General features: G+C 36.2%; 1 protein-coding gene across 4 annotated transcripts; it reads left to right on the top strand.

Annotated features, from left to right (window-relative positions):
* Nucleotides 1-659: 659 nt before the first annotated feature.
* On the top strand, nt 660-25,390 carry LOC112056977 (annexin B9). 4 transcript variants are annotated; one of them, XM_052881591.1, is made up of 9 exons: nt 660-885; nt 1,080-1,601; nt 11,031-11,207; nt 13,415-13,619; nt 18,714-18,793; nt 18,925-18,997; nt 19,596-19,769; nt 20,593-20,774; nt 22,292-25,390. In XM_052881591.1, exons 1-9 carry the CDS (start codon nt 871-873, stop codon nt 22,346-22,348), a joined length of 1,485 nt encoding a protein of 494 aa, XP_052737551.1. In that variant the 5' UTR covers nt 660-870; the 3' UTR covers nt 22,349-25,390. The 4 variants fall into 4 exon arrangements, with proteins under 4 accessions (XP_052737551.1, XP_052737552.1, XP_052737554.1 ...); XM_052881592.1 differs by having other exon boundaries at nt 669-885; nt 1,080-1,256; XM_052881594.1 differs by lacking the exon at nt 1,080-1,601 and having other exon boundaries at nt 669-885.
* The last annotated feature ends 1,983 nt before the right edge of the window (nt 25,391-27,373 follow it).

The following is a 27,373-nucleotide window of genomic DNA, read 5'->3' as shown; positions in this document are numbered from 1 at the left end:
ATCTCATTTATTTTGCAAATATCCAGACAATCTTTGCTTTTTATGTATAAATTAGTTAACATTGATCCTATTTACCCGAATGTATTATAAAAATCAATATATTCAAACCTAGTCATCATCCCCATTGGTGGAGAGGTACCTTAGAACCAGGAGGACATACTTAGGTACTTACTTAGGGTAGGGGTAGGCTTGAGTAGCTTGGCTTAAATTTTCAAATCGGAAGTAGTGGTACCCTTAGAGATCAGGGCAAATAGGTAAAAAATTTATCAATTACATAATTTACACAATTTTTCTTTCAACCGTCTGTCACTAAGCGCTATGATAGAAATTTCTGTTCAAAATTCCTCTTTGAGAGTGAACGATCTGAGGCACTATTTTTTACCTATACAGAACAGGACATCACTATGACAATAAATATGGTATCATTATTTTACAAAGTGACATTAGCATCTGTCAGAAAATTCGCACGATTTTTGATTATACTATAGTATTATTTTCATGATTCTCTGTCTATTATCAACAAGACAGCCTAAAAGACTTGATTCTAAGCTGCTAAATACCTACCTAATTAAAAAAAAATACACTTGACACTGACATTAGACATTTCGTATGACGTATCGTTAATGCCAACTGCTAAGCTGAAGATTTCTAGTCTATAGCACAAACGGCTAAAAAGATAGTCTATAGTGATCTGTGGCTGAAGTAATCGAAGTGGAAGTGCCATTTGCCAAGCAGGCAATACATTTTTACTCCACAAGTCCAGTTATTTTTGTGTTTTAATCTTATAAAGTAGTGTGACTAGTTCAGTGCTCAGTTGTATCACAAAATACTAGTTTACATAAAGAGTGCATTTATAAGTTAATTTATAAAATGAATCCCTACCAAGTAAGTAAAAGTAGTGTTAGCGGTTTTTTTTAAGCTTGGCCCTGTTTTGTTTATCACAAAATTTCTCCACGCTAAGCCATGGCGAATAAAAAAGCAGTTTCGATTTTGATATATTACTATCTGTCTGCAGGGTACTTAATTAAAAAAATTGTAATGGGAGACATGACAGAATCTTATTAAGGCTTTTGTTTAAGGGTCAACCGCGTTACCTACACAATATCGGGTTTAACAACGCTGCGCCACAGTCGTTCGGCAACCCCATGCCTATGCCCGGCCTTCCCACCATGGGTTACCCAGCGCCGCAACCCGGTTACCCTAACACAGGGTCCGGGTATCCACAGGCTGGAGGGTACCCTAATCAGGGCCAACAGGTATATCCCCAAACACCTTCGAGCTATCCCAGCCAAGGCTATCCGAATACTGCTCAATCCTATTCCCCAGCTCAAGGATACCCAAGCGCTCAATCTGGGTATCCCCAAAGTCAATCAGCTTATCCTCAAAGTCATTCAGCGTATCCTCAAACCCAATCAGCGTATCCTCAAACTCAGTCAGCGTATCCTCAAACTCAATCAGCGTATCCTCAATCCCAAAGTCATCAATCACCTGCTGGGTACCCACAGCAGGGACACCAATCAAATCAGTATCAGGGATATCCACCAACAAGGCAAACTCACCAAGCGTACAGTACATCAAGCCCAGTGCATAGTGTGCCGAAGGTAAATTGTTGTTGTTTATTATGAAATTATAACATCATCTAGGTCAAAGTTCTATAAGAACACTGGCAGACTACTTGGGAGACTTATTAAATATACACTGGGCAGCATAACTTGAAAACAAATGATTGCAATATTAATTAACAATTACCACATTCAAAGTAATGCATGGCACTAAAGTTAATGGTTCCATATTCTCATTTTTATGTTATGTTCTGAATCACCATGTTTGACGGCCTCCGTGGCGCAGTGGTATGCGTGGTGGATTTACAAAAACGGAGGTCCTGGGTTCGATCCCCGGCTGGGCAGATTGAGATTTTCTTAATTTGTCCAGGTCTGGCTGGTGGGAGGCTTCGGCCGTGGCTAGTTACCACCCTACCGGCAAAGACGTACCGCCAAGCGATTTAGCGTTCCGGTACGATGCCGTGTAGAAACCGAAAGGGGTGTGGATTTTCATCCTCCTAACAAGTTAGCCCGCTTCCATCTTAGACTACATCATCACTTACCATCAGGTGAGATTGTGGTCAAGGGCTAACTTGTAAAGAATAAAAAAAAAAAAAAACCATAAAAACATTGTTAAAGAATTTCCTATTTGTAATAGTACATGCAATAGTAAATGTTGTTTTTAAACTTTTTATTAATTCAATAATAATGATTCAGGTGATGTTATAATAATGTTATTTAGTTAAAATATTTATTGATTATAAGCTATATTTTTGCCTCTTATGTGCTAACCATTTTGTGATAAGCAAAACATGGTATTTTGTAGCTGTGCTTTCTATGTGCATGTTTATTTTCCTTAATCATTTAAACCAGCATTTTCCAAACTGTATTCTACTGTGACCTGGTAAATTTCATACTCCTCCTTCGTGACCCACTTAAGTTTTTGGACCCATAATACCTACAAACCGCCCGTCAAGTGATCATTATTGTCTCGTTAGTCAAGAAATAAAATAGAACATCTCCTAGTTCTTATTTAAAGTCGCAGCATTGCCTCCATAATGCTGTGACCCTGTATTTTTTTCTGGCAACCTGGTGCCAATTGGCCGACACTTGATGGGAAACGCTGATTTAAACTACAATAGGACCCTGCCAAACCGGACAGGCAAATTCAAGCCTCTTTACAAAATATCAGTTGTTTGGATTGTAGTAAAATATATTTAAAGCTTAATAAAACATGTATAATCACAAAAAAGACAATAGATTGTAAGAATATTTATTTATGTATTGTTGTTATTTTCCTGTCTGTTGAAGAAAATAAACATCAAAGTGAACTCTACTACAACCCTACTCAATGAATACTGTTTACCAACAAACAAATTAAAAATGAGGGTATAAATTGCTACACACATAATAATAATAATTATTATTAGTTTGTTCATAAATTAATGTATATAAACTTATAAATAAGCTTAGAACAATTTATTAGAAATAGCAAATATATTTTGGATTACATTTTGTAAACAAACAATACATAATTTTAAACAAATAAGTTATGAAATGACATTTTCTACCTTCATTTCATTTGTTTGTTGTGCCCTTCGAGTATGGCTGTAGTATAAGTCATTAAGTACCCTGCAAGCATACACTAACCCCATTGCTGTTCCATCAAGTATATAAAATTACACTTCTCTTGATAGAGCATGTTGTAACTATTTTGTATCTTAACTATTTTGTGTTGTGGTCTTGTGTTCTAAATTGTTTGTTTACACTACCAAAAGATTAGATAAAGAGGTACTACAGGGATGTATAAAACACCTCTTAAATTGGTACTACACATGGTATGATACTGTAGATCTTATGTATTGATATGAATCATACAACATACTCCTAGCAAGTACTTGTATTTTCACACACTACACAAGGAAGTTCATACACATAAAACAGTATAGTGAGTCATGGACTCAACAACAAGTTACACATCAAACTGAATCTTGGTTTTTTGTTTGACATATCCACTTACTCAAAGTTATAGTAGGATGCAATCTTTAAGACGTCTTAATATGCTGCGGGTGTCCCTAAGAGGATGCAATACATAAATCACCAACATTACTTGTATAGTGTTTTTCAGATAGTATGGGTGCAGTGACAGTTTTTTTTGTTCTTGAAAGTTTGCTGAGATTCACATTAGTATGTATTATGAACGTCTTATGACAACTGTCACCATACCCCGTTTATCTGAAAAACACTTTAAAAATATTTATTTCTGCAATTCATAGATAACTACCAAACAACATTTACATGGATTGAATTTCAATTAAGTTGATGCTTTGAGTTGTGAAAATGGCATTGTAAATAAATCATTGTAAAATTATGGCCTTCAAAGCCTTGATCATTAACATAACTATATTGTAGAATTGTTTGAGCAAATATTAGCAAAACGTTCAGTAGCAGTAATGAGTCATTTTTACTCATTTACTATAGTTCTATTTCCGACAGATTACATGCTGATAAATGGCTTTGTGCCAATTTTTTTTTTTACTTTTTGCTCGTAGAATTGACTGAATTGCACAGACCGAATTGGATGGGATTTATGACATTTGACAGGCTGTAAATTTTCCCTTGGAAAAAAATTAAATTACACCACACCAGGGATTGGATAGTACCTATCATAATGTAACAAACCTCTCGTAGTTAATAAGTTTAGTAGTGAAGGAGGAAAAATATTTTCTCAGAAATAAATATAATACATACAACAGAGACAAAAAGTATTGAGTATTGAATAGAAAAAAGTAAATATACATTTATTGTAAAGTAAATAGAGAAATACTTGAGGAAACAATAATACTACAAACTCTAGATCATTCGTTTATATCATTGGTGACAGCATGCTATTTATAAATCTACGTATATCTGAGGTTGTTGCTCCAATGAAAGAGGCTGTTAAGGCTTTGCTCTCTTCCTCTCTTATTTTTGGAACGAAGTTAATTTACGCGGCTTAGTTGGAGTGAACTGACAGGGAAACGTGACGCAATGCGTTACGAATCACGCGTCAGCTTTCCCTGTCTTCTCTCTTTCTATTACTATGGTCGTATAGGTTTCTCTTTCTATTGTTATTGTATGGGTGTGGGTTCGTAGGAGTATCGAACTTCGTATTTTATACTAGGAAAACCCACGCGGTTTCACTTACGAAGTTCTTATTTGCCGTGGGAATACGAAGATAAAAATAGCCTAGGTATGTTACTTGCTGATAAAGTAGCTATTCATTGGTGAAAGAATTGAAATTACTTATTTCATACCTATCTTTTATAATAATACAAAAACTTGGAAGTAGAAATCTCATGAGAATATTTTGACGAATCTTCGTGGATATGTTAGTTATCCAGCGGCTTAAAACGATTTTTCCTTGTGTTTCAAAGAGCTCTCGGGGAATTGTGTTTACTGCTTTTTTTTAGATAAGGCGTTATTAACCCAAAACTTGTTATTAAAATATGTAGATAATAAATACCTATTTATCTACTTACTTGTATATGTAAAAACCTATGTAGATATGGGTTTGCGTTATCTAGTTTAAAAAAATCGAATTCACATCCGTTTAATGATGGGCGTCCACATATCCGCATCGCACGTATTGAATGCATCGCATTAAACAGATTTTTTATTTTACGGTAGTTTCGTGCGATCCGTCCGATGCGGATTAGTGGAGGCCTACCATTAATCGATATTTCAGAGATTAGCGGAATCAAATTATTATTATTATTATAAGAATCAAAGATTACAAACAAGATACGTTTGTTTGTTTTTCAATTTTAAACTAATTTAATAAAAAGGAGGTCCTATTCAATGTACCTACTTACATATGTTATGGTATGTATGTTTGTATGACCGCGCTTTCATCAATAACTACATACCTACTTAATAACGTGATTTGGTTTATAGTCAGGGACCCGTAAAACATTTTGTTCAACTGATTACTAACAAGTTAATTTTTCGTGAGTAGCTTCATCTCGATGAGACGGACCACTTTTTTATTCACGAAAATTCTTGATTCTGGGAGCTAACTGAATTACCACTTACCAGGAAATGAAAATTTCTAAGCGTCGGAACGAGATAATGTACCACGCAATTTGTAATACATTGTGGCTGTTAAATTGTATAACTACTAAATAAGCAACAGTAAAAAAAACAAAACAAGAGCCTTGATAGCCCAGTGGATATGATCTCTGCCTCCGATTCCGGAGGGGGTTCGGATCCGGTCCGGGGCATGCAACTTCAACTTTGCAGTTGTGTGCATTTTAAGAAATTAAATATCACGTGTTTCAAATGGTGAAGGAAACCTGCGTACCAGAGAATTTTCTTAATTCTCTGTGTGTGTGAAGTCTGAAAATCCGCATTGGGTCCAGCGTGGTCGACTATTGGCCTAACCCCTCTCATTCTGAGAGGAGACTCGAGCTCAGCAGTGAGCCGTATGTGAGTTGATAATGATGATGAAAAAAAAAACAGCTGAGATGAAGCTACTTACGAAAAATTTACTTGTTAGTAATCAGTTGTACCAAATGTTCTACGGTTCCCTGACTATTATGTTCCCATTATTTTATTCATGTGTTTTCAGAATAAGTTTTGTTTTTATTTGTAAACAAAAGGTTATATTGTTTAATTTTTATTATATCTTGTGATAGTTTAAAGCGTCTTGAACTTTTTTACAATATGATAAAACTTGAGAAACTTTCGCTTCATACAGATGACAATTTGATCGTGTCACAAGTTTTTACGAACAAGGTATTAGACGCCCGATGCCATACCTATACGCAGTGGCTCTATTCAAGGAACAGTTTACTGCAATTACATTGTTATGCTCACTTCGTCTCGCCGAGTACATTTATCACAATAACCAGCGGACCAGTCTTGGCTTTGGTGTCCACTAAAATGGATGTACTTCGCTCCGAAGACATTGTTTTCCCATTATACCGTTTACAGTAATCCGTGGTACGGTGACGCTGTGATGTAATAGTGTGCGTGTGTTTGTATAGTCCACGAATCGCCCGTGAAAGTGTCTTTTTGGGAACAATTAATATGTCCTCGGTAACATCCAATTCGAGTATGCGGAGCGTCTACAGAGCGTCAATTGGCTTGCGGCGTGGATTCAAGTCCTTTCGTTACACGGTATTTATTTGCCTCTCTTGGTTTCTCTGCCAGTGACGTATGGAGTTTGCGAGTATGACCCGACTGATTCTGTATCTCCGACGATACAAAATGAATGCATGTCAATAGTCAATATTCATTTATTTCAATTAGACTTACTTTACAAGCACTTTCGAAACGTCAGGTATGAATACTGCATGTATTTATGGAACCCCAAAAAAGTCCGTTTTAAGGAATCATTTGTTTTTGTGAAATGAACAAACATAAAAATAAAGTATTAGCATTCGATGGACCTTTTACCTTTTAGAAGGTCTTTCAAAAGCTGTCAAACTTTCAAGTAAAAGTGAGCAAATGCGTTGAAACTCTGTTAAATGGTAGGTAGGTGAGTCAAGAAGAATTTTAGCACAAGATAGATCTTGTGGTAGCTCTTTATTATTATCCAACGTTCAATTCTTCTACTAAAAGTGTTCTTTCAGTGTATACCACCAAAACACTTTCTAGACGGCCTCTGGGTTCGTTTAGGTTTTCTAAGTTGGTCCGGATCTGGCTGGTGGGCTTCGGCTGTGGCTAGTTACTAACCTACCGGCAAAGACGTACCGCCAAGCGATTTAGCGTTTTGGTACGATGTCATAAAGAAATTTAAAGGGGTGTTGACCCCTAACAAGCTAGCCCGCTTCCATCTTAGATTGCATCATCACTTACCATCAGGTGAGATTGTAGTCAAGCTAACTTAACGCTGTAAAAAAGATATCATACCTCATGGAGAACCAAAGCTTTTATCCTACACGCTCATACCTAACACTCTAACTTTATTACATAGCATACAATGCTCGAGAGCCGTGATAGCCCAGTGGATATGACCTCTGCCGCCAATTCCGGAGAGTGTGGGTTCGTATCCGCTCCGGGGCACGCACCTCCAACTTTTCAGTTGTGTGCATTTTAAGAAATTAAATATCACGTGTCTCAAACGGTGAAGGAAAAACATCGTGAGGAAACCTGCATACCAGAGAATTTTCTTAATTCTCTGCGTGTGTGACGTCTGCCAATCCGCATTGGCCAGCGTGGTGGACTATTGGCATAATACCTCTCGTTCTGAGAAGAGACTCGAGCTTAGCATTGAGCCGAATATGGATTGATAATGATAATGATACAATGCTCTGCGTAAAGCCTAAAGTTCTCTACAAACTCTACACTTTAGGTTACAATGTGTACATTCACAGTTTATTCATTAGTTATGTACACCATAGTTACGTATGTACCTCACAGTGAATCAGCAATGAATAACGAACTTAGAAACATTAATGCTATTTTCACTGCTATCTCTTTATCTCTACATATATATACATTCTCAAGTCATGGTCATTTATGTTTTTGTACATATCACACCTATCTTTGATTGAAGAAATGTTATCTTATCAAAAAACATGTAATTTTACACAATTGTTTATACTATTAACGTGGTACATTTGATAACTATCAAACTTTGGCTACTGATAAAATCAATTCTAAATAATGATAGGTACCTAGTCTTATATCTGATTAAAAAAATAAACAAATATTTATTAAATAGAAGTACTTTTCATAAGTTCATGTCAATAATTATTTGCTTATATTATGTTAATAAATATATATAATGTTATTTTCTGCATTCTAAACGATATAGAAATTGAAGATTTAAAAAAATAATCCGAAATTGCGGCCACTTTTCAGAACGATATAGAAATGAAAAATGTACCTACTAAAAAGCGGATTCATTATTTTCTCACCGATCGTAGTGATTTATGTATCCTCTTTGATGTAATGAATTTTATACCAGAGGGACACGAATTATTGCCCACCTGTACCTAAAAAGTAATTTAACTGATTAGGCAAATATAGATTTCTTTGAAAATTGGCCTCGTGAGTTGTCATTAATTTTCCTAATTTAAGGCCGATTTTCAGTTCTGTATAATTCGTATAATTTGGATCCGAGTTGGAGGGAGTAGGTAGAGGAGAGTATGGAGATTGGGTTTCTTCTTTGCTGACAATGCTATCTATGATGCGACGTTTAAATTTATTTTGTCTCCAATCGAAGTCCAATCCACGTTCATTCCAGGTCTCAGTGGATTTTTGCATCTACGAAGTGTACGCCACTGTTGCTAGGCACAAAGATATAACGATAGGCGAACAAAAGTGGCTAACTGTCTTAATTTAATTTAGTCGCATAATAAACTACGAAAGGTATCTAAACATAATGACGAGTTGTGTGTTCAGAAATTGTAAAAACTGTATATACCTACCTACATCAATAGGTATATACTGTAATTAACCACAAAATTGTACATGTGTGCACTTAGCGGAGAATCTATAGGTAGGTATTCGGTGAATTCACTTTTCGCAGTGACTTCTTTCTAGCCACGTAACATATCTATAATATAGTATACATAATTTGCAATATCTCTGACATAGGTATCTATAACATCTATCTCTCGGAAAGGCCCATGTCCAGCAGTGGACGAATACAGGCTGTTGATTGAACATATCTATAATATAAAATATCGTTGGCTAGCTACAAAAAGAAGTCTCAGAATGATCTGTTGTGGAGGAATTGAAAAATAGTGCTTTGTAGATTTGTGAATTAGGTTAATTGGTTAGGCTGAATGGTAGTCTTGAAACTAAACTGTGTACTAAATATTGCATGGATAAGTGGCATTATAATTTAGTGAATTACCTACTATGAGACAATACTAATTAACTAAATTGACTGAAGTAGTTGATCGCTCTACATTTTGTTTTTGTATGTAGTATGATTTTTAATTCTATTTCCTTTGAATCCGCTTCTGTAAGCCTGAATTATCTTACTTAAGTATAGTTTATGATATTTATTTATATACTTACATCCATCTTTTTTTTTTAAATTTGTGAAACTTTTGATATGAACAATCTCTTTAGTATGCATATAGAGACAAACGTAATTGTTTGCTTTACATTAGGATAGTTATTCTCTACAGGGTTTCATTCTTCTCACTAGAATCTGCCTTTTAATTTTTTGACTGGTGGAAGGCTTCGGCATTAGCTAGTTACTACCCTACCGGCAAAGACGTACTGCCAAGCGATTTAGAGTTCCGGTACGGTGTCGTGTAGACACCGAAAGGGGTGTGGATTTTCATCCACCTCCTAACAAGTTAGCCCGCTTCCATCTTAGATTACATCATCACTTACCATCAGGTGGTCAAGGACTAACTTGTAAAGAAAAAAAAACGCCACTACGATCAGTACATAGGTATCAAGTAAACATACTTAAAATGAGTTTTTGTTTTTGCCAAGTGTTAGTGGCGTAGTAGGTATAACAGTAGACCGAAAGTACACATAAAGCCTTCGTGTTACTTACGGTCGAATATGTAGATGTTGATGTTAAGGGGTGTAGTTATTAAGGTCGCCATTGACGGTCAATTATTCACACGTTTCTGAAAAGCAAACGGCAGTACCCACGCGGCATATTATACAACTCCTGTATGCAGTGACCAACACACGATCAGTTATTATAGTCGTGGGTGCTACAGAAACGTGAGAATAATTGACCGACACATCGCCAGCTAAACATCACACACACATAATTACATCAAATTAAACGTCAGATTGTGGGTACTAAGGTTACTAATACTTTCCAGTTCTTAAGGCAGGGTACCCACTGCACCAATCGGTCATTTAATATTATTTTCTTTAATTAGATTAGTGTTAGAAATATTCCTTTGAAATGTTACATTTTTTAGGCCTTACCTTGTGTTTTTAGAGGACGCAATTAAATTTTTTTGCTGTTTATATAAATAATTGTATAATATATGTATAATTGAGAGTACTGAAAAATAGTACTCATTTGGAGCGCTGTAAAACCTTAGCTGTTGACTTAAAAAATGACTTGAAATAATGTTTCGTATAAAAGTTGTTTCCCAAAAAATGATCTACAAAAATGGTCTGATGTTATTTTTTCGTAAAATGCTAAAAGAAAAGTTATATCGAAAAATGTAAATTATTTTATTTCTGGATTTTCTGAACATTTTTGCTTGTAACTTTTTCATTTATTGTTCAACGACAAAAAGTTACTGAACCAAAGTTGTAGAAAATTTTATTTGCTAAAACAAATATTAACAATTTTTTTTTGATGAATACTTTACGTGATATATCGTAAAAACCATTTCAACCCTTATTTTCAAGATGGCGGCCGCGGGACAAGGGTGGTGACCCCACAAACTTGCTTTTAGCTTTACACTGGCCTACACAGCAAAAAAATAAAATTGCGTCTTCTAAAAAACGCAACCCTAAATGTAGCTTTTCAATGGACTAAAATTAATGATTGAATTCGTTCCACAGTCTAAGCCCACGGTAGTGCCTGTAAACCCGTTCGACCCGCGCGAAGATGCCGCCGTCCTCCGCAAGGCGATGAAAGGATTCGGAACGGACGAGAAAGCGATAATACAAGTGTTGACTCGCAGGAGCAATGAGCAACGATTGCGGATAGCCTTCGAGTTCAAGACTCTGTACGGAAAGGTCAGTATTAAATCATTACAGTAAGTACTACAGTTGGTTTCGTATAGCATGGTGCGGGTGACAGTTCGCTCTTGAAAGTTTGACCTTGTCCAGGGGCGAATTCGTCGCGAAACGTATCGCGCGAATTCGTACGCGCGTTGTCGAAGTACTAGTCCTTGTCCAGAAGGGGCGAATTCGTTGTCGAAGTACTAGACATCGCGTCCACAAGCATCGCGCGAATTCAAAATACGCGCGTAAATCGCGTGCCACACTCAGACACGCGCTTGATTCGCGCGTATTGCGCGCGAGTCGAGATAGGGACTCCTTGTTGCGTCCAGATAACGCGCGAATAGAGCGAGTGCACGTTCAACTCCATGTTTCGTACTGAATTTCCTCCCCAAATGCTCGGGCGATGGTACGCACCTTGTGGACGCAACGGTCGCGCGTTATAGGCGCGAGAGAATCGCGGCGAATTCGTCCTTTCTGGACTGAGCCTTATTTATTAGTACGTATTATGGACGTCATAAGGCAACTGTCACCGTATCCGTACCCTTTGCTATCTGAAAAATACTAGTCGACGCACCGCGGTTTCACCTACGTAGTTCCCATTCTCGTGAAATTACGGGGATAAAATATAACCTATGTTAGTCAGTAAATTAGTTAGTTGTTAGTACGGTTAGTAACGGGTTCGTTGTCACTTGGAAATTTTATCAGGGGTTCGTGGAAAGTTTGAGAAACCCTGGTGTAGACTAATGATGCGAAGTTATTGAATGCTCTTTCAACTTCCATTTCCCCTAACATAATTGTAACAGCGAGGGTATCTTCAATTCAAGTATGAATAGACAAGCTGTTATAGTGCAAGCGGTTACGCTATAGGCTGAAGATGTACCAACTGACTTAAAAATATACCTACAGCGTAAAAAATATACATTTACTAGCGGACGCCCGCGACTTCGTCCGCGTGGAACTCGATGTAAACTTTCAACTACTCCTACCCAACTCTACCCCTACCCTACCCTACCCCTACCCTACCCTACCCCTACCCTACCTACCTACCTATTCCTGAATTTTCTTTGCTATAAACCTCACGGAGCCCGAGACCTTTCCAACGAATGCAAAACCGTGGAAATCGGTTCGTGCTTTCTGGAGTTATAGCGTCAGGAAGGAAAACCCGACTTATTTTTATATAGTAGTGAAGAAGAAGATAATATTACTGTTTTGACAAGTTTAATAAAAATAATCTATTAAATAATGAAAAGGAAAATTTTTTAACGAAGTTAACAGAAGAACTGTTTCAGAACTCCAGTTTTTTTATTTTATTGCGTGCGTTGGTCTATTTCAATTCCATTTAGTAAATTACTCCCAATGGCCTCGGCTACACCCACCCTGGTGTTTACCTTATGAACTATGAAAATGTAATCGATAAACCAAATACATATGTCATATGTAATGAAAATTAATACTTTTTAAGTATAGACTGTTAAATGAAATTAATGAACTGAAAAAATGTCTTTGACTAGGTCGTACAAGTTTAAAATATATATACCCATGATTTCGTCAGCTAGAAAATCGGTGTCAGATCATCGACGATTATTCCCCTTTTATCCCGATTTTTACGTTTCAACGATAGTCAATGTTTATATAAATAATTTCTGAATTACCTACTGTTAATATAACTTGAAAATAACTTTCATAAAAGTTTCAGCTGTAGAGGTGAAGCAGTATATATTTTACAATCATTAATCCATATCTTCTTTTTTTTTATTTTTTACAAGTTAGCCCTTGACTACCTCACCTGATGGTAAGTGTTGATGCAGTTTAAGATGGAAGCGGGCTAACTTGTTAGGAGGAGGATGAAAATGCACACCCCTTTTCGGTTTCTACACGACATCGTACCGGAACGCTAAATCGCTTGGCGGTACGTCTTTGTCGGTAGGGTGGTAACTAGCCACGGCCGAGACCAGTTAAGAAAATCTCAATCGGCCCAGCCGGGGATCGAACCCAGGACCTCCGTTTTGTAAATCCACCGCGCATACCACTGCGCCACAGAGGCCGTCAAATACTTCATACATACACCATTTTTAACGGGAAAAAAATTATGCTCCATATTGAACATCTAAATCGATTCCGCGGCCTTGAAAAGTTAAATTCAGACAGATATAGTAGGGATCGTCTTGGATCTTAATTTACAATAATCCATTCCATTAACTTTTCACTACTGTCGCCAGGACCTTATTTCGGACCTCAAAAGCGAGACCAGCGGCAAGTTCGAAGACCTCATAGTGGCACTGATGACCCCCCTGCCGCAGTTCTACGCCAAGGAGTTGCATGACGCCACAGCGGGGATCGGCACAGATGAGGATGTGCTCATCGAGGTCATGTGCACCATGTCCAACCACGAGATCATTGTTATCAAACAAGCTTATACTGCAAGTAAGTGTTTACGAAAACTCAAAGTTTAATTTAAATTCATTTACAGTAGTAGGGGAGCCGAAGAGGGGATTTTTGCAGTTACTCGAGCGCGGCAGATGAACATAAGGGAATGTATACCTTGCACGTTGTTGATTACCTCCACCAACTATGAGCCCTTAATATTGGTGGGTACGTTTAGGGCAACTAAAAAAAAACTAACTTCAGAAATACTCAACTAGCACGTCAGATTAAGATAAGGTAGGTGAGTTGTTAGCTAAACAGTGTGCATTTCGCAATCTGACGATTTGAGCGTAACGCAATGGAATGGAAGTGTACTACTTATTATCGCCACACCACAGTACTTAAAGACGAAAGTCTTTGATTAGTGCAACCTAACTATCATGACTTACGCTGCTGATACGTGGACACTGACAGCGTTGTCTTCAAACTTCACGTCGCTGCAGCTGCTATGAAGAAAAATATACTTTGATTATCCTTGGGGATAAAACAAACTCCTCCTGTGTTAAACAAAGTGAAATGCCAAGGAACTAACCTAAACTAAATAACTCTCAGGGCTGATACCTTCAAGTGGCAGTGGGCTGGAAATGTAGATTAGTCAACCAATGGTTGTTGGATGTCAGTTCGTTTCACCCTTGCAAGTTTGCCGCGATTCACAATAATAGTACGTATTATGAACGTCATACAGGCGACTGTCACCGCACCCATGCTATCTGAAAAACACTAGGCAAGCGGAGTGTGCCAAAACTAGGTGAAGAGACAACGATTGTACGCAAAAACCCAATAGGCAGGGACAGCGCTTAAACGAGGTCCAAGTCCAAAGGTTGATGGCAAATGCTTGATAGATTCTTGATTTTAGTCTTTGAAGACTTTTCTGAACTTAGGATAGGATATAGCATCACCAATGCTTATTTATTGGAAGTGGAAGAATGAAGTTAATAAGCGAAGGATACAAGCAATTCTGAACTCGAATGATATTATACCCCGTTGCAGTTATTACCGCGAATCTACACATTCTTGGATTGTGCAAAACATCCTTGACTTGAAATGAGACGTTTCCTTCGTAATGGCTAATGATCCTTTTATGATTGCTGGTTTCACGTCGGTTCTAGTTTTTTTTTTTTTTATTATATTTTTTCCTTAACTATTCAAACCATCTTTTAAAAAAAGTTGAAAAGGGTTATTATGGAAATATAAATTCAATATTACCTTAAAAATATGCAATAGGTAATATTTTATGTCTGCCCGTCAAACCGTATTGACTTGTGGGTCTAGGCTTCATATACCGTTTACTGTACGGAGAAATGTTTACTCTGCAGTGGGTCGTTAAAATAGACTAATGATGAATATTTAAATACAAAAAATTAATTATTTTTATGAACAATGTGTTGTGAAAGTTGACGAAAGTTTTGCCTAAAAGAAAATTTGTTACTTAAAGCACTTCACTAACTGTGGGTTATTAACCTAAGGTTTTTAAATATTGTAGTTTTATAGAGCTACTAGTAGACGTCGCGCGGTTTCACCCGCGCGGTTCCCGTTCCCGTAGGAATACGGGAATAAAATATAGCCTATAGCCTTCCTCGATGAATAGGCTATCTCACACTGAAAGAATTTTTCAAATCGGACCAGTAGTTCCTGAGATTAGCGCGTTCAATCATACAAACAAACAAACTCTTCAGCTTTATAATATTAGTATAGATTAACAATTTCTCGATGTATTTTGGTAAACATATTTCATATTTCATCAACATTTTTGTTTTAATTAATTTTAATAGGTACTTAAATCATTTTAATGCTCGATAATTTACATCTATCTATGTAGCTGCAGGATAATTCACTATCTTTGCCGTATGCTAGTTGACATATACGAAATTGAGATTCTATGTAACAAATGTCATCCGGTGCTTACTGATAGATATCATACAGAATGTTATGTTTAAAGATAATATTTTGTCAATTTGATGTTTATTTTAATAGGTTGCTGGTTGATAATAAAGACCAAAACGGTGAATAGGAAAGCAGTTCTCGTTTACGCTGTGTGCAAACGAAATAGATATGTAACGTTTTCATCATCATCATCATCATCATCATCATCATCATGACAATTATGATGATCATTGTCAGCCAAAAGACGTCCACTGCTAGACATAGACCTCTTTACGGACTTCCAAACGACATGGCTCTGAACCGCCGTAAAGCGTTGTACTAGCGGCTTGTTAACGCTTTTCGGATAACGAAGTCGAAAATAGCATATTATCGCTTAGATTAGTAATATTTTTCCCCGTGTACTGTGCCATAATTTATATTCCTACTAGCGGAAGCCTGCGACATCGTCCGCGTGGAATTAAATTTTTCACAAATCCCGCGGGAACCATGGATTTTTCTGGGATAAAAAGTAGCGTAAGTGTTAATCCAGAGTAAAATCTATTTCCATTCCATTCCATTTCAGCCAAATCGCTTCAGTAGCCGCAGCGTAAAAGAGGAACAAACATACTTACACACAAACTTTCGCCTTTATAATATTAGTGTGATTTCGTGGGCATCGACAAACAAGTCATCGTCATTATGATTCCCCGCATAACATGACTCATCGATAGCGAGTGGTGCAAGAGGCAAACCGTATCAAGTTTTGGTCTGATGCCAAATGGCTATAAATAACTTTTTGTTTGCGTATAAGGAAAAAAGGCTTTTATAACCCTCGACGCAAAAAGAGGGGTGTTGTTTGACGTGTCTGTCAGTCTGTCTGTGGCACCATAGCTCCCAAACGGATGAAGTGATTTCAGTTTAGTTTTTTTTTTATTAAAGGTAACTTATGTGCGAGCGTTTATCGAGAGTCTTGATCGAGAGTGTAATTAATACTTTCATGATATTCGGGGGGATCGAGAGTGTAATTAATACTTTCATGATATTTTGTGTCATTTATTTGACTAATATTTGTGTACAACAATATATTTGTAGACCCGAGATGATATTTCGTTTTATGTAAGGTTTGTTGTAATTGTAAGTTAATAGTAGGGGAGCTCGGGATGCTAAATTTGCAGTTACTCGAGCGTCATTGAGACCGATTACATTTGGTAGATTAAATTATAGGAAGAATAAATGGTTATTTACTTTTACCGCTTTTAGCGGTGCAAAAAAAAACTACAGACTTTAAAAACAATTTTTATTACTTTGGCTTACTGAAATTGTAACAAAATTTTAGCGATTAATTAGGAGATTATTTCCTTAAAAATAAGTAAAAAATTAATCGCACTCGTACCTCGAGCACTAAAATTTAAGGGTTTAATTTTGTAACTTTGAAACCCTCCCATTCCATTACGTTACGCTCAAATCGTCAGATTTTCGAAATGTGCAGTTTTTAGCTATCAACTCACCTACCTTATCTTAATCTGACGTGCTGGTTGAGTATTTATGAAGTTAGTTTTTTTTTTGGTTGCCCTAAACGTACCCACCAATATTAAGGGCTCATACTCGGTGGAGGTACTCGACAAAGTGTAAGGTATAGTCCCTTATGTTTATCTGCCGCGCTCGAGTAACTGCAAAAATCCCCTTTTCGGCTCCTCTACTATAATGATAAGCCGTGGTAGCCCAGTCGATATGACCTGTGCCTTCGGTTCGGAGGGGGTAGGTTCGAATCCGGTCCGGGGTATTCACTTCCAACATTTCAGTTATGTACATTTTAAGAAATTATATGATTATCACTTGTGAAATGATAAAGGAAAAATATCGTGCCAATGTAAATTGGGCCAGCATGGTGGACTATTAGCCTAACCCCTCTCATTCTGAGAGGAGACTCGTGCTCAACAGTGAGCCGAATATGAGTTATTGATGATGATGATGATGAGTACCAAACAAAAAAAAGTTTTCTTTAAAAAAATAATAGAATTGAATTTGATTAAATAGATTGTACTAGAAACATCCCATTTAACATGTACCACTTCGCCTCAGACCAATTATAGAAGGACCTGTATCGCACTCATAGTCACGAACAAAATTGTCTGTCATTTTCTGAGGAAAACGAGCTTCTAACGAGGCAGGTCCTATACAATAATTGGTCTGAGCACTTCGCCAAAAGGTCGACTGGATGACCTTACTTGATAAATGTTCCTATCATTTAATTAAATACATTAAAGCTATTCAATAAAATATAATTTTGATACGTACAAGTATGTTGTTGCTACATGGAATAACGCATTCGTTCGAGATAACATTTGAATAAAATTATGTACCTACGCATAATATTACTAACTGACCTCGATCGCCTGTGAAGTGTTTAACGTTCTAGCCCTTAGAAATAGTACTTTTTTGTGGCTAAAAGATATCCAATATATTCATTTGTAGTCTTTTCATGTAGGATGGTGAGGGTGACAGTTCGTTTCACTCTATTCTCGTACGTATTATGAACGTCATACTGTCTGAACTGAAATGAAACTGTCATGCTATCTGAAAAACACTTTACCAAGGTGTATACAGGGTGATCAGATAAAATCAGATGATCATAGAGACAGTAGGAAAAGCATGAAAATGTAAATAACAAGCTTACTTTTGAATTTAAAATATTTATTATTAATAGAATTGTATAAACACTAGCAAAAACCCCGCGGTTTCATCCGTGTTTTTGTGATAAAATATAGCTTAAAGAATTTTCGGTTTAGTAGATCCAGATATTTTTGACGGCCTCCGTGGCATGGCGCAGTGGCATGCGCGGTGGATTTACAAAAACGGGGGTCCTGGGTTCGATCCCCGGTTGGGCAGATTGAGTTATTCCTAATTGGTCCAGGTCTGGCTGGTGGGAGGCTTCGGTCGTGGCTAGTTACCACCCTACCGGCAAACACGTACCGCCAAGCGATTGAGCGTTCCGGTACGATGCCGTGTAGAAACCGAAAGGGGTGTGGATTTTCATCCTCCTATTAACAAGTTAGCCCGCTTCCATCTTAGACTGCATCAGAGATTGTAGTCAAGGACGAACTTGTAAAGAATAAAAAAATAGAGAGAATACTCCCCTACAACCACAAAACTTTATCCTTTTTATAATATTAGTATAGATTAAGTACCTATACCTACTTACATTTATTGTTATTATTTATTTACTTTCAGTTTACGGAACTCTGCTAGAGGATGATTTGCGTGGTGACACGTCAGGAAACTTCAAGAGGCTGATGACGTCACTCAGTATGGTACGTAGTTTTGCTTCTTGTATTATGACACAATAATATAATAAGATGGTCATTCTTTGTGAAAACTGATGAACTTGTTTCCTAAAAATTTACTGTTTTTATAAACTGTTTTTTTTCTTTTTAAATTTCAGGGTAACAGATCAGAAGATTTCCACGTAGATCAAGGGCGTGCAAGGGAAGACGCTAGAAGCTTGTTGCAAGCAGGTAAGCGTTTTTGTTAATTATTACAAACACCGACTTCTGATGATGAGAATTAAAACAAACCTTAATAACTTCTCTCTTTGTATACTGATTGAATTTAAATTTAATCTAATGTAGGTACATCATCTTGATTTTTAATGCCTTAACCTTTAGATTCCAAACGCACCTGTTTGAGATGAAGCTCATAACAAGTTTACCTATTTTTGCTGATGTCATTTCAAAATATACTATAGAACACCTACGAAATTATTGTGGTTTTCTTTCTAGACATAAATAAAACAATGCTCTTATTTAATGTAAGAAATTTCGGTATGCTGATATTGATGTAATCCAAGCTCATTTATCTTGATATCTAAATAAAAATCATCGTTAGCTTATTCATTTCGAACCATTGATCAGATTGTTACAATACAATGTGTGGATGTTCTGGGAACATACAAGGAATCGATAGGTATGACTTGGGCATATTAATTAAATCAATAAATTACAAAGTCAATATGGTACCTTAGTACAAAGTACTCAGCTCAGCTAGTAATTTATAAATTCCTGGCTACAGGACTATTCTATGAGTTACTAACTTGATAAACTGTTTCTCTCGTAGGTGAACTACGTCTCGGCACAGACGAATCAGTGTTCAACGCAGTGCTCTGCTCGCGGTCGTTCCCGCAGCTGGCGGCCATCTTCCAAGAGTACCAGTTCCTCACCGGACACGACATCGACGACGCCATCAAGTCGGAGTTCTCCGGTGACCTTGAGAAGGCTCTTCGGGCTATAGGTAAGTGCTTGCAAAGAATATTCAATGGTATAAATACAGAAGGTGCACTACGTAATTTATTTTTATTAAATAGCGACTCTCTGTTCGATAAAATAAAGTGCAATTTAGTTTGTACGGCACTTATTGCCTAACGTTATATTCACATACAATTTGACTCAACCGATCGCGCTTAACGAATTATTATTTTTAAATTGGCTACTAAAAAATAAAAGGCTAGTTACCATCCTACCATACCAGCAACGAAGTATCGCCAAACGATTTAGCGTTCCGGTATGATGCCGAATAGAAAGTGCCAGAGATATGGGTAGCATAAACTTGTAGCTCTTCGAAGTAAGCCATCGTCATCATCGGATTTTGAGAATGAGAGAAGAATATATATAATATCTCCTGCGTAAATGGTATTCACCACCACCGTTTTATATATATATATATATATATATATATATATATATATAAATGTCAATAAATATATATAAAAATGTAAAGTCGGTAATCTATATATATATATAAAAATGAATTGCTGTTCGTTAGTCTCGTTAAAACTCAAGAACGGCTTAACGGATTTATCTTATCTTGGTCTTGAAATGTTCGTGGAGGTATAGGGAAGGTTTAAAAGGTGAGAAAAAATTCCGGGAAAACCCTAAAAACTGCCCTTTTCTATTTCCCATACAAACGTTTAAGAATCAAGCGGTAGGGGTAGGGTAGAGGTAGAGGTATAGAAGGGTAGAGTAGGGATAGAGAATAAGTGCACTTATGTCAAAACGAAGCTTGACCGGGTCCGCTAGTTGTTAATATTTATATAAATTGTTAATATCTTCCTCAGTGAAAGTGGTTCGCAACAAGCCGCTGTTCTTCGCCGAGCGCCTCCACAAGTCGATGAAGGGTTTGGGCACCAACGACCGGCAGCTCATCCGCATCATGGTGACCCGCTGCGAGGTGGACCTGGGCGACATCGCGGACATGTTCCAGTCCAAGTACGGGGAGTCGCTGCAGAGTTGGATCGAGGTATGGATCGTTATTTGTTAGCCTCGTTTGGTCTAGTAGTAGTAGTTAGGTCATGAGGCGCCTGCACAAGTCGATGAAGGACCTTGGAACCGAGTCACTGCGGAGTTGGATCGAGGTATGGATCATTATTTGTTAGCCTCGTTTGGTCTAGTAGTAGTAGTTAGGGCATGAGGTGCCTACACAAGTCGATGAAGGACCTTGGAACCGAGTCACTGCGGAGTTGAATCGAGGTATGGATCATTATTTGTTAGCCTCGTTTGGTCTAGTAGTAGTAGTTAGGTCATGAGGTGCCTGCACAAGTCGATGAAGGACCTTGGAACCGAGTCACTGCGGAGTTGGATCGAGGTATGGATCATTATTTGTTAGCCTCGTTTGGTCTAGTAGTAGTAGTTAGGGCATGAGGTGCCTACACAAGTCGATGAAGGACCTTGGAACCGAGTCACTGCGGAGTTGAATCGAGGTATGGATCATTATTTGTTAGCCTCGTTTGGTCTAGTAGTAGTAGTTAGGTCATGAGGTGCCTGCACAAGTCGATGAAGGACCTTGGAACCGAGTCACTGCGGAGTTGGATCGAGGTATGGATCATTATTTGTTAGCCTCGTTTGGTCTAGTAGTAGTAGTTAGGTCATGAGGTGCCTGCACAAGTCGATGAAGGACCTTGGAACCGAGTCACTGCGGAGTTGGATCGAGGTATGGATCATTATTTGTTAGCCTCGTTTGGTCTAGTAGTAGTAGTTAGGTCATGAGGCGCCTGCACAAGTCGATGTAGCGTCTAAGCACCAAATCACTGCAGACTTGGATCGAGGTATGGATTATTTGTTTGCCTCGTTTGGTCTAGTATTTAACACATGAGGCGCCTGCGCAAGTCGATGAAGGGCGTTGGCACCCAGTCATTACAGAGTTGGATCAAGGTATGGATCGTTATTTGTTTGCCTCGTTTGGTCTAGTAGTTAGACCATGAGGCGCCTGCACAAGTCGATGGGCCTTGACACTAAGTCACTGCAGAGTTGGATCGAGGTATGGATCGTTATTTGTTTGCCTCGTTTGGTCTAGTAGTTAGCCCATGAGGCGCCTGCACAAGTCGATGGGCCTTGACACTAAGTCACTGCAGAGTTGGATCGAGGTATGGATCGTTATTTGTTTGCCTCGTTTGGTCTAGTAGTTAGCCCATGAGGCGCCTGCTGCAGAGTTGATCGAATCGATTGTAACGATCATTATCAAATGCTAATGACATTGATCAGGCTTAACGTGTTATCCGAGTTACAGGGTGTGCAACTAACAACTTTCCAACTGGCTCATTGAGAAATTTTACTAAAAATTTGTTTCAAGAAAGCAAATTCATTTTTCATAGCCCAACCAAGAACTCGAATCCAGAACCTCCTGATCCGAAACCAAATAGACTAATGGATATAGTCGGCATCATAGTCACCTTACGCTCCCTTTAGTTGAAACAACTAAGGAAAAGTATTAGAATGATTGATATTGTTTTTTTTTTTAATAATTAACCTTTTTTTTAGGGCGACTGTTCCGGCCACTACAAAAAGTGTCTTCTGGGTCTGCTCGGACTCTATTAGGCGTGACGTCACAATTTTTTCTCTTTAAGTAACTATACTTTTCATGTGTCAGTGATAAAATATAATTGTCGTAATATTTTTTTTTTTTATATTCAATGTTTTTACTTTACTCTTACATTTTAAGGTTTACATACTGTGTCTTATGATGTCTTTATAGCTGTAAGGGCAAAACGCAAAAGTTTTTGTGCATTTTGAAAATTACAGTCTCGGCACGATACAGCGGCCATTTTTACATCGCTTATGAAATTGAATAATGACGTTTAAAAAAACAATTGCCGTATTTTGATTTCAGTTAAATTCGATAAATAATTTTCATACTTATTTCGTGTGGATCTCGTCGATATACGTCCTATACTGAATGTTCAGAGAAATCTTTTTACACATATTAATTAATCTTTTTCTATATTGTCCAACTACTTATAACTGGCGAAGATATATAATATTTGGTGTTACTTGACTGTTTTCTTTTATATTAAAAATTGTTCTTATTGTGCCGTATAAATTATAAAGTTAATATGGAGTTCCTATGTCAATTTCCGGACAGCAAACTTTGTAATTATAGAAATTACTCAAAAATATGACTGAATGATATAATTGTATGAATATACAAATCCTGGGACAGTAAAAAATAATGAAAACTTATTGCTCATGGATTGATCATAACGAATTTAAATTGCAAAAAAATATATATAAAACACAAAGATACATTTTAAAATACTAAAATTAAGGAAATTGAATAAGCATTGTCTTTATATAAAAAAATAACTAAGACTGTAATACTTTATGGTCCGTAGGGCTAATCGAAAAAAAAAAACATTTAGCCTAGTTTTAGTTAATTCTGATAATGAATACAACTGAAAAAAAAATATTATTATTGATACCTATAAATTGAACTAAACTTAAAATACCTGCACAATATATAAGATATATTTAAATGCGGTTATATAAAAATTATGTACATTACTTTTTTTCGTAATGGTCATGAAATAATTTAAAATTAAAAAACAAAATTTTGAATTGTAATGAAATACGTGACATAATACTGTAAGTACTGAATAAGGTTATGCTATCCTATATTGTCCAGTGTACCAGTGCCTTTATATTACTTATATGTACATCTACAGATGAATTTTAACTATTATACATATAATACAATAAAAAATATAGATTTACTAATTGATATAAACCCCGTATTTGACCCGTATTCAAATGACCATAGTCTGACTTCGATTTGATTTAAAAAAAAAACGTATATATAAGATATATTCAAAAATATTATGTATATAAAATATATTTCTGAATATGTCTTTACCACCTGTCGAATTATCGATTTGGGAAAATACGATTAATTTATTAAGATCGATGTGGTTTGAAATTGTCTGAATTCCACGTTAATTTAGACTACATTAATTTTGCAATATCATTAATATATACATAACATCAAATGCATTTATATAGTAAAATACTTCAGCTTTCAATAACATTAAAATGCCCCAAACTTAAGTAAAAAAAAAAATAACGCTCTGTGTCTAACGCAGCATTGAAACCCAAAGATAATATTTATTATATAACAGTAATGTTAAAAAATGTTCATCTAGCACATTACAGTACAGAGTGATTCAAATATTATTATGATTGACCCCACGATATTTTGAACTATAGACATGTTACGTGCCGAAATCACCGCAAAAAGCGATCCGAAATTGGCTAATCACTGAGCGCACAACTACACAATTTTGTGTTTACTTACATTGTGTATTTATGTAATACCATAATTAGTTTTTGCATTTTCTGAACACATAACTCGACATGAACAATATGTAAGTATTATTTGTTTATATAACTTTCTTTGTTTACTATGCAACTAAATGAAATTAAGACAATTAGCCTTTGTGCGCCTCAGTTTCGACGTGACATATCTATAATATAAAATCTTTGGTGAGACCGCATATACTTTGAATCTGATACATAAATGAAAGTGGAACTTAGGAACGCGTAGTGTTGAAGCATGTGTATAACTCTTTTTTTTCTCCTATTTTGTAAAACAAAAAGAAAAATAATCTCTCTTTTGTTTCGTGTTTATCAATTTCTGTCCATAAAAATCTTACTTACAATGTGCGAAGGTCATCGATCTCCTATTAAAAAGTGGATGCACAATCGGCAACCAAGAAACGTGCCCACTCAATGAGTGCCTAACACAACTTCTTGGCACTCAATTCAAGAAGTCGCATTTGCAAATTCAACTTTAAACTCAATGCTTAAGGTTGAATTGGCTCTGAATTTGTGATTTTATTGAATTTTGGACTATATTTCCAGGTCTAATTTTCTTTACCAATAATTCTAAAACTGTCAAAGCAAAATTGGCCAGTTTTTAAGTGAAATTTTCTACATTATTGTGCGTCCTTTTATTATAAGAGGTCATTGGCGAAGATAGAAAATTTAGTTTTTTTTATAATTTTTTTTTTTTATAGACTCTCTTATGAAACGCTTCTATTACTAAATATTTACACAAGAAAATACAGGAGATTAACTCGACATTGTTGAGATTAGTTTAACCACATTTTCTATTTTGAATCTCATTTCTATTCTTGTTAATTCATTGATAAATATTTTACTATTATGCTGATTGGTAAGAATAAAAGTATTTTTTTATTAATGGTTAATGTTAAGTCAGTACTATACTGTTGTATAATCTACGAAGTAAATGAAAAATTGAATTAATTTTATGATAAATTTTATATTAACTATTATTTATTACAAATTGTTTTAAACAAATTTGGATTGTATAATTTCGTTATATTGAATAATTCAATATTAATTATATTTCTGTGCGTAGATTGTCTGATATGCTTATATATATTAAAATGTTATAAGAATTAGGCCGTAAACGCTTAGCCTTAGGCTTTATTGGCGGTTATACAAATTGTATGAATCTAAAGTGCTATATGAGGCCAACAATAAGTTTTATATAACAATGTTATGCATTATTGCTGATTATATACTTAAAGTTGTATTGATGTCTAATAAATGTTCTTGTCTCAGCATACTGCGTTTTATTTTATTTTCTTAGATTTGCATTATCAGAACCACAGATTAATCAATAATAGGCAGATGGAGCGTACGGAACATGACAGTGTCGTAGTCGCTCCAAATACAAAATTCAAAAACTAATACATTTTCGAGTCAGTACGACATGAAGCGTCGTACAACTTAACTTTCAATATTATTCAAGAAAAATGGTCTTACGTTTTAAATATTTTAAAAACCACCGTGTTTCTGTGTGGTTTGTTGTGTGGGTGACCATGCAACTAGTTGATTTTTTATTAAAGTCTATACGTAGGTACTAAATCTACTTATTCTTGTTTTTTTGTATAATTTTATTGTAAAAAGATTCAGCAGTGAAATAACTCAAATAAAAAAATAAAGCTTACGGTTTTTATTAAATTACAATTTTTTATTTAGTTAATTAGATAATGAGATTATTTTTTATGCGACACTGTACTTTTGTTTAAAAAGTTTGGAATTGTTTAGTAATTTACATAGGTTAATCTTCTAAATCTGTTTCGTTTCGATAAGTATCTTCTTGTAAGGTTCAGAAGACAACGTAAGTAGATCAGTAGGTACTGAATAGGAATACCTAAAAGTTATTTATCACCTTACCTGTGTAATACAGATAGACATCAGGAACAGGATACCTACCTATCAAGCAAGCCGAAAATTAGGTGAGTATACGAATAAATTCACAGACAACCGCTAACCCAAACGAATATATTTGTGCTTTGATATTAGATAGGTATCTACCTAATATCAAAGCACAAACGCACTACTCTTAATCTTACGTGTAATACAGGTAGTCATCAGGAATGGGATAGCTATCAACCTCGATGGAAATTAGGTACGTACTCGTAAGTTCGTAGGTATACGAATAAAGTCGCAGACACACAAACGAGTAGGTACCTAATATCAAACCACAAACGCACTACCCTTACCCGAGCCCAAGCACGAAACCTTTGGTATGAAACACTTTTATCCTTCAGTAAATTAATCCTTATTAAAAGTAGAAGTGAAATTTTACGAAAAGCGAAATATTAAGAGTGACAGAGTAAGAGGTAATGCGTAGGTAATAAATAAAAAGGGGTCATTTACTTGAAAGGGATTCTGAAATCAGGCTTTTAAGGAACCCTTTCCGAATTCTCTGTGACACGAATCTGAACGCAGGCGTTGTAATGCACTTAGATAGCTTAAATTATTAAATTTGACGCGCGGGGTGAAGGATAATATTATTGCGAATACCTTCAAGTTATTAGTACCTACGTACAATCATAGTAAAAACATGTACCTACAATCCTACGTATTATAATTTAAGGGGGTCAAAAGTTCCCTGAATGATGTTTTAGAGCAGGGTTTCTCAAAGTGGAGTACGCGAACCCCTAGGCATAGCTGGGCACCGTTAATCAAATAGTTAACTTCGTTAATCGTTAATCCGCTACAAAAAAAGTTAGCTTCGTTAAACGTTAAAGCGTTACATTCCGGAAGTATTAACGCAAGTTAACGTTAATCGTTAATCCGTTAATATGACTGTGTAATATTGCATTTTTATATAATTGATCACCATTGGAAAAATAAGGGTGAGCAAACGTGCCATAATTTGTTTTTAGTTGATTTTATCTATAATTTTAATATAAATATAGTAATTTGATGATTTCTTTGAAAAAAACATCTTTTATCATTTCTTACTTATCTGAACCTGTTTTTCGCGTCGCGCGGTAAATAGTAGGCATTGGATTAACGATTAACGGACTTCTACATATTAACGGAAGTTAACGTGTCCGTTAACATTTTCAAAAGTTAACTTTAAAGTTAATCCGTTAATCAAAATGTTAACTTCGTTAATTAACGATTAACGGATTAACGAGTTAATGCCCAGCTATGCCCCTAGGGGTTCGCTATTCGAAGGCAGGGGGTTCGCGACAAGATTTACGTAATGGTGTCTTGATAACAGATGCCGAGTCAGAATTATAGTTA

The sequence above is a fragment of the Bicyclus anynana genome, chromosome 5 (assembly GCF_947172395.1).
Source record: "Bicyclus anynana chromosome 5, ilBicAnyn1.1, whole genome shotgun sequence".
Classification (NCBI taxonomy): Eukaryota; Metazoa; Arthropoda; class Insecta; order Lepidoptera; family Nymphalidae; genus Bicyclus; species Bicyclus anynana.
Note: the sequence above shows the minus strand (reverse complement) of the source record. Positions and strands in the feature narration are given on the sequence as shown.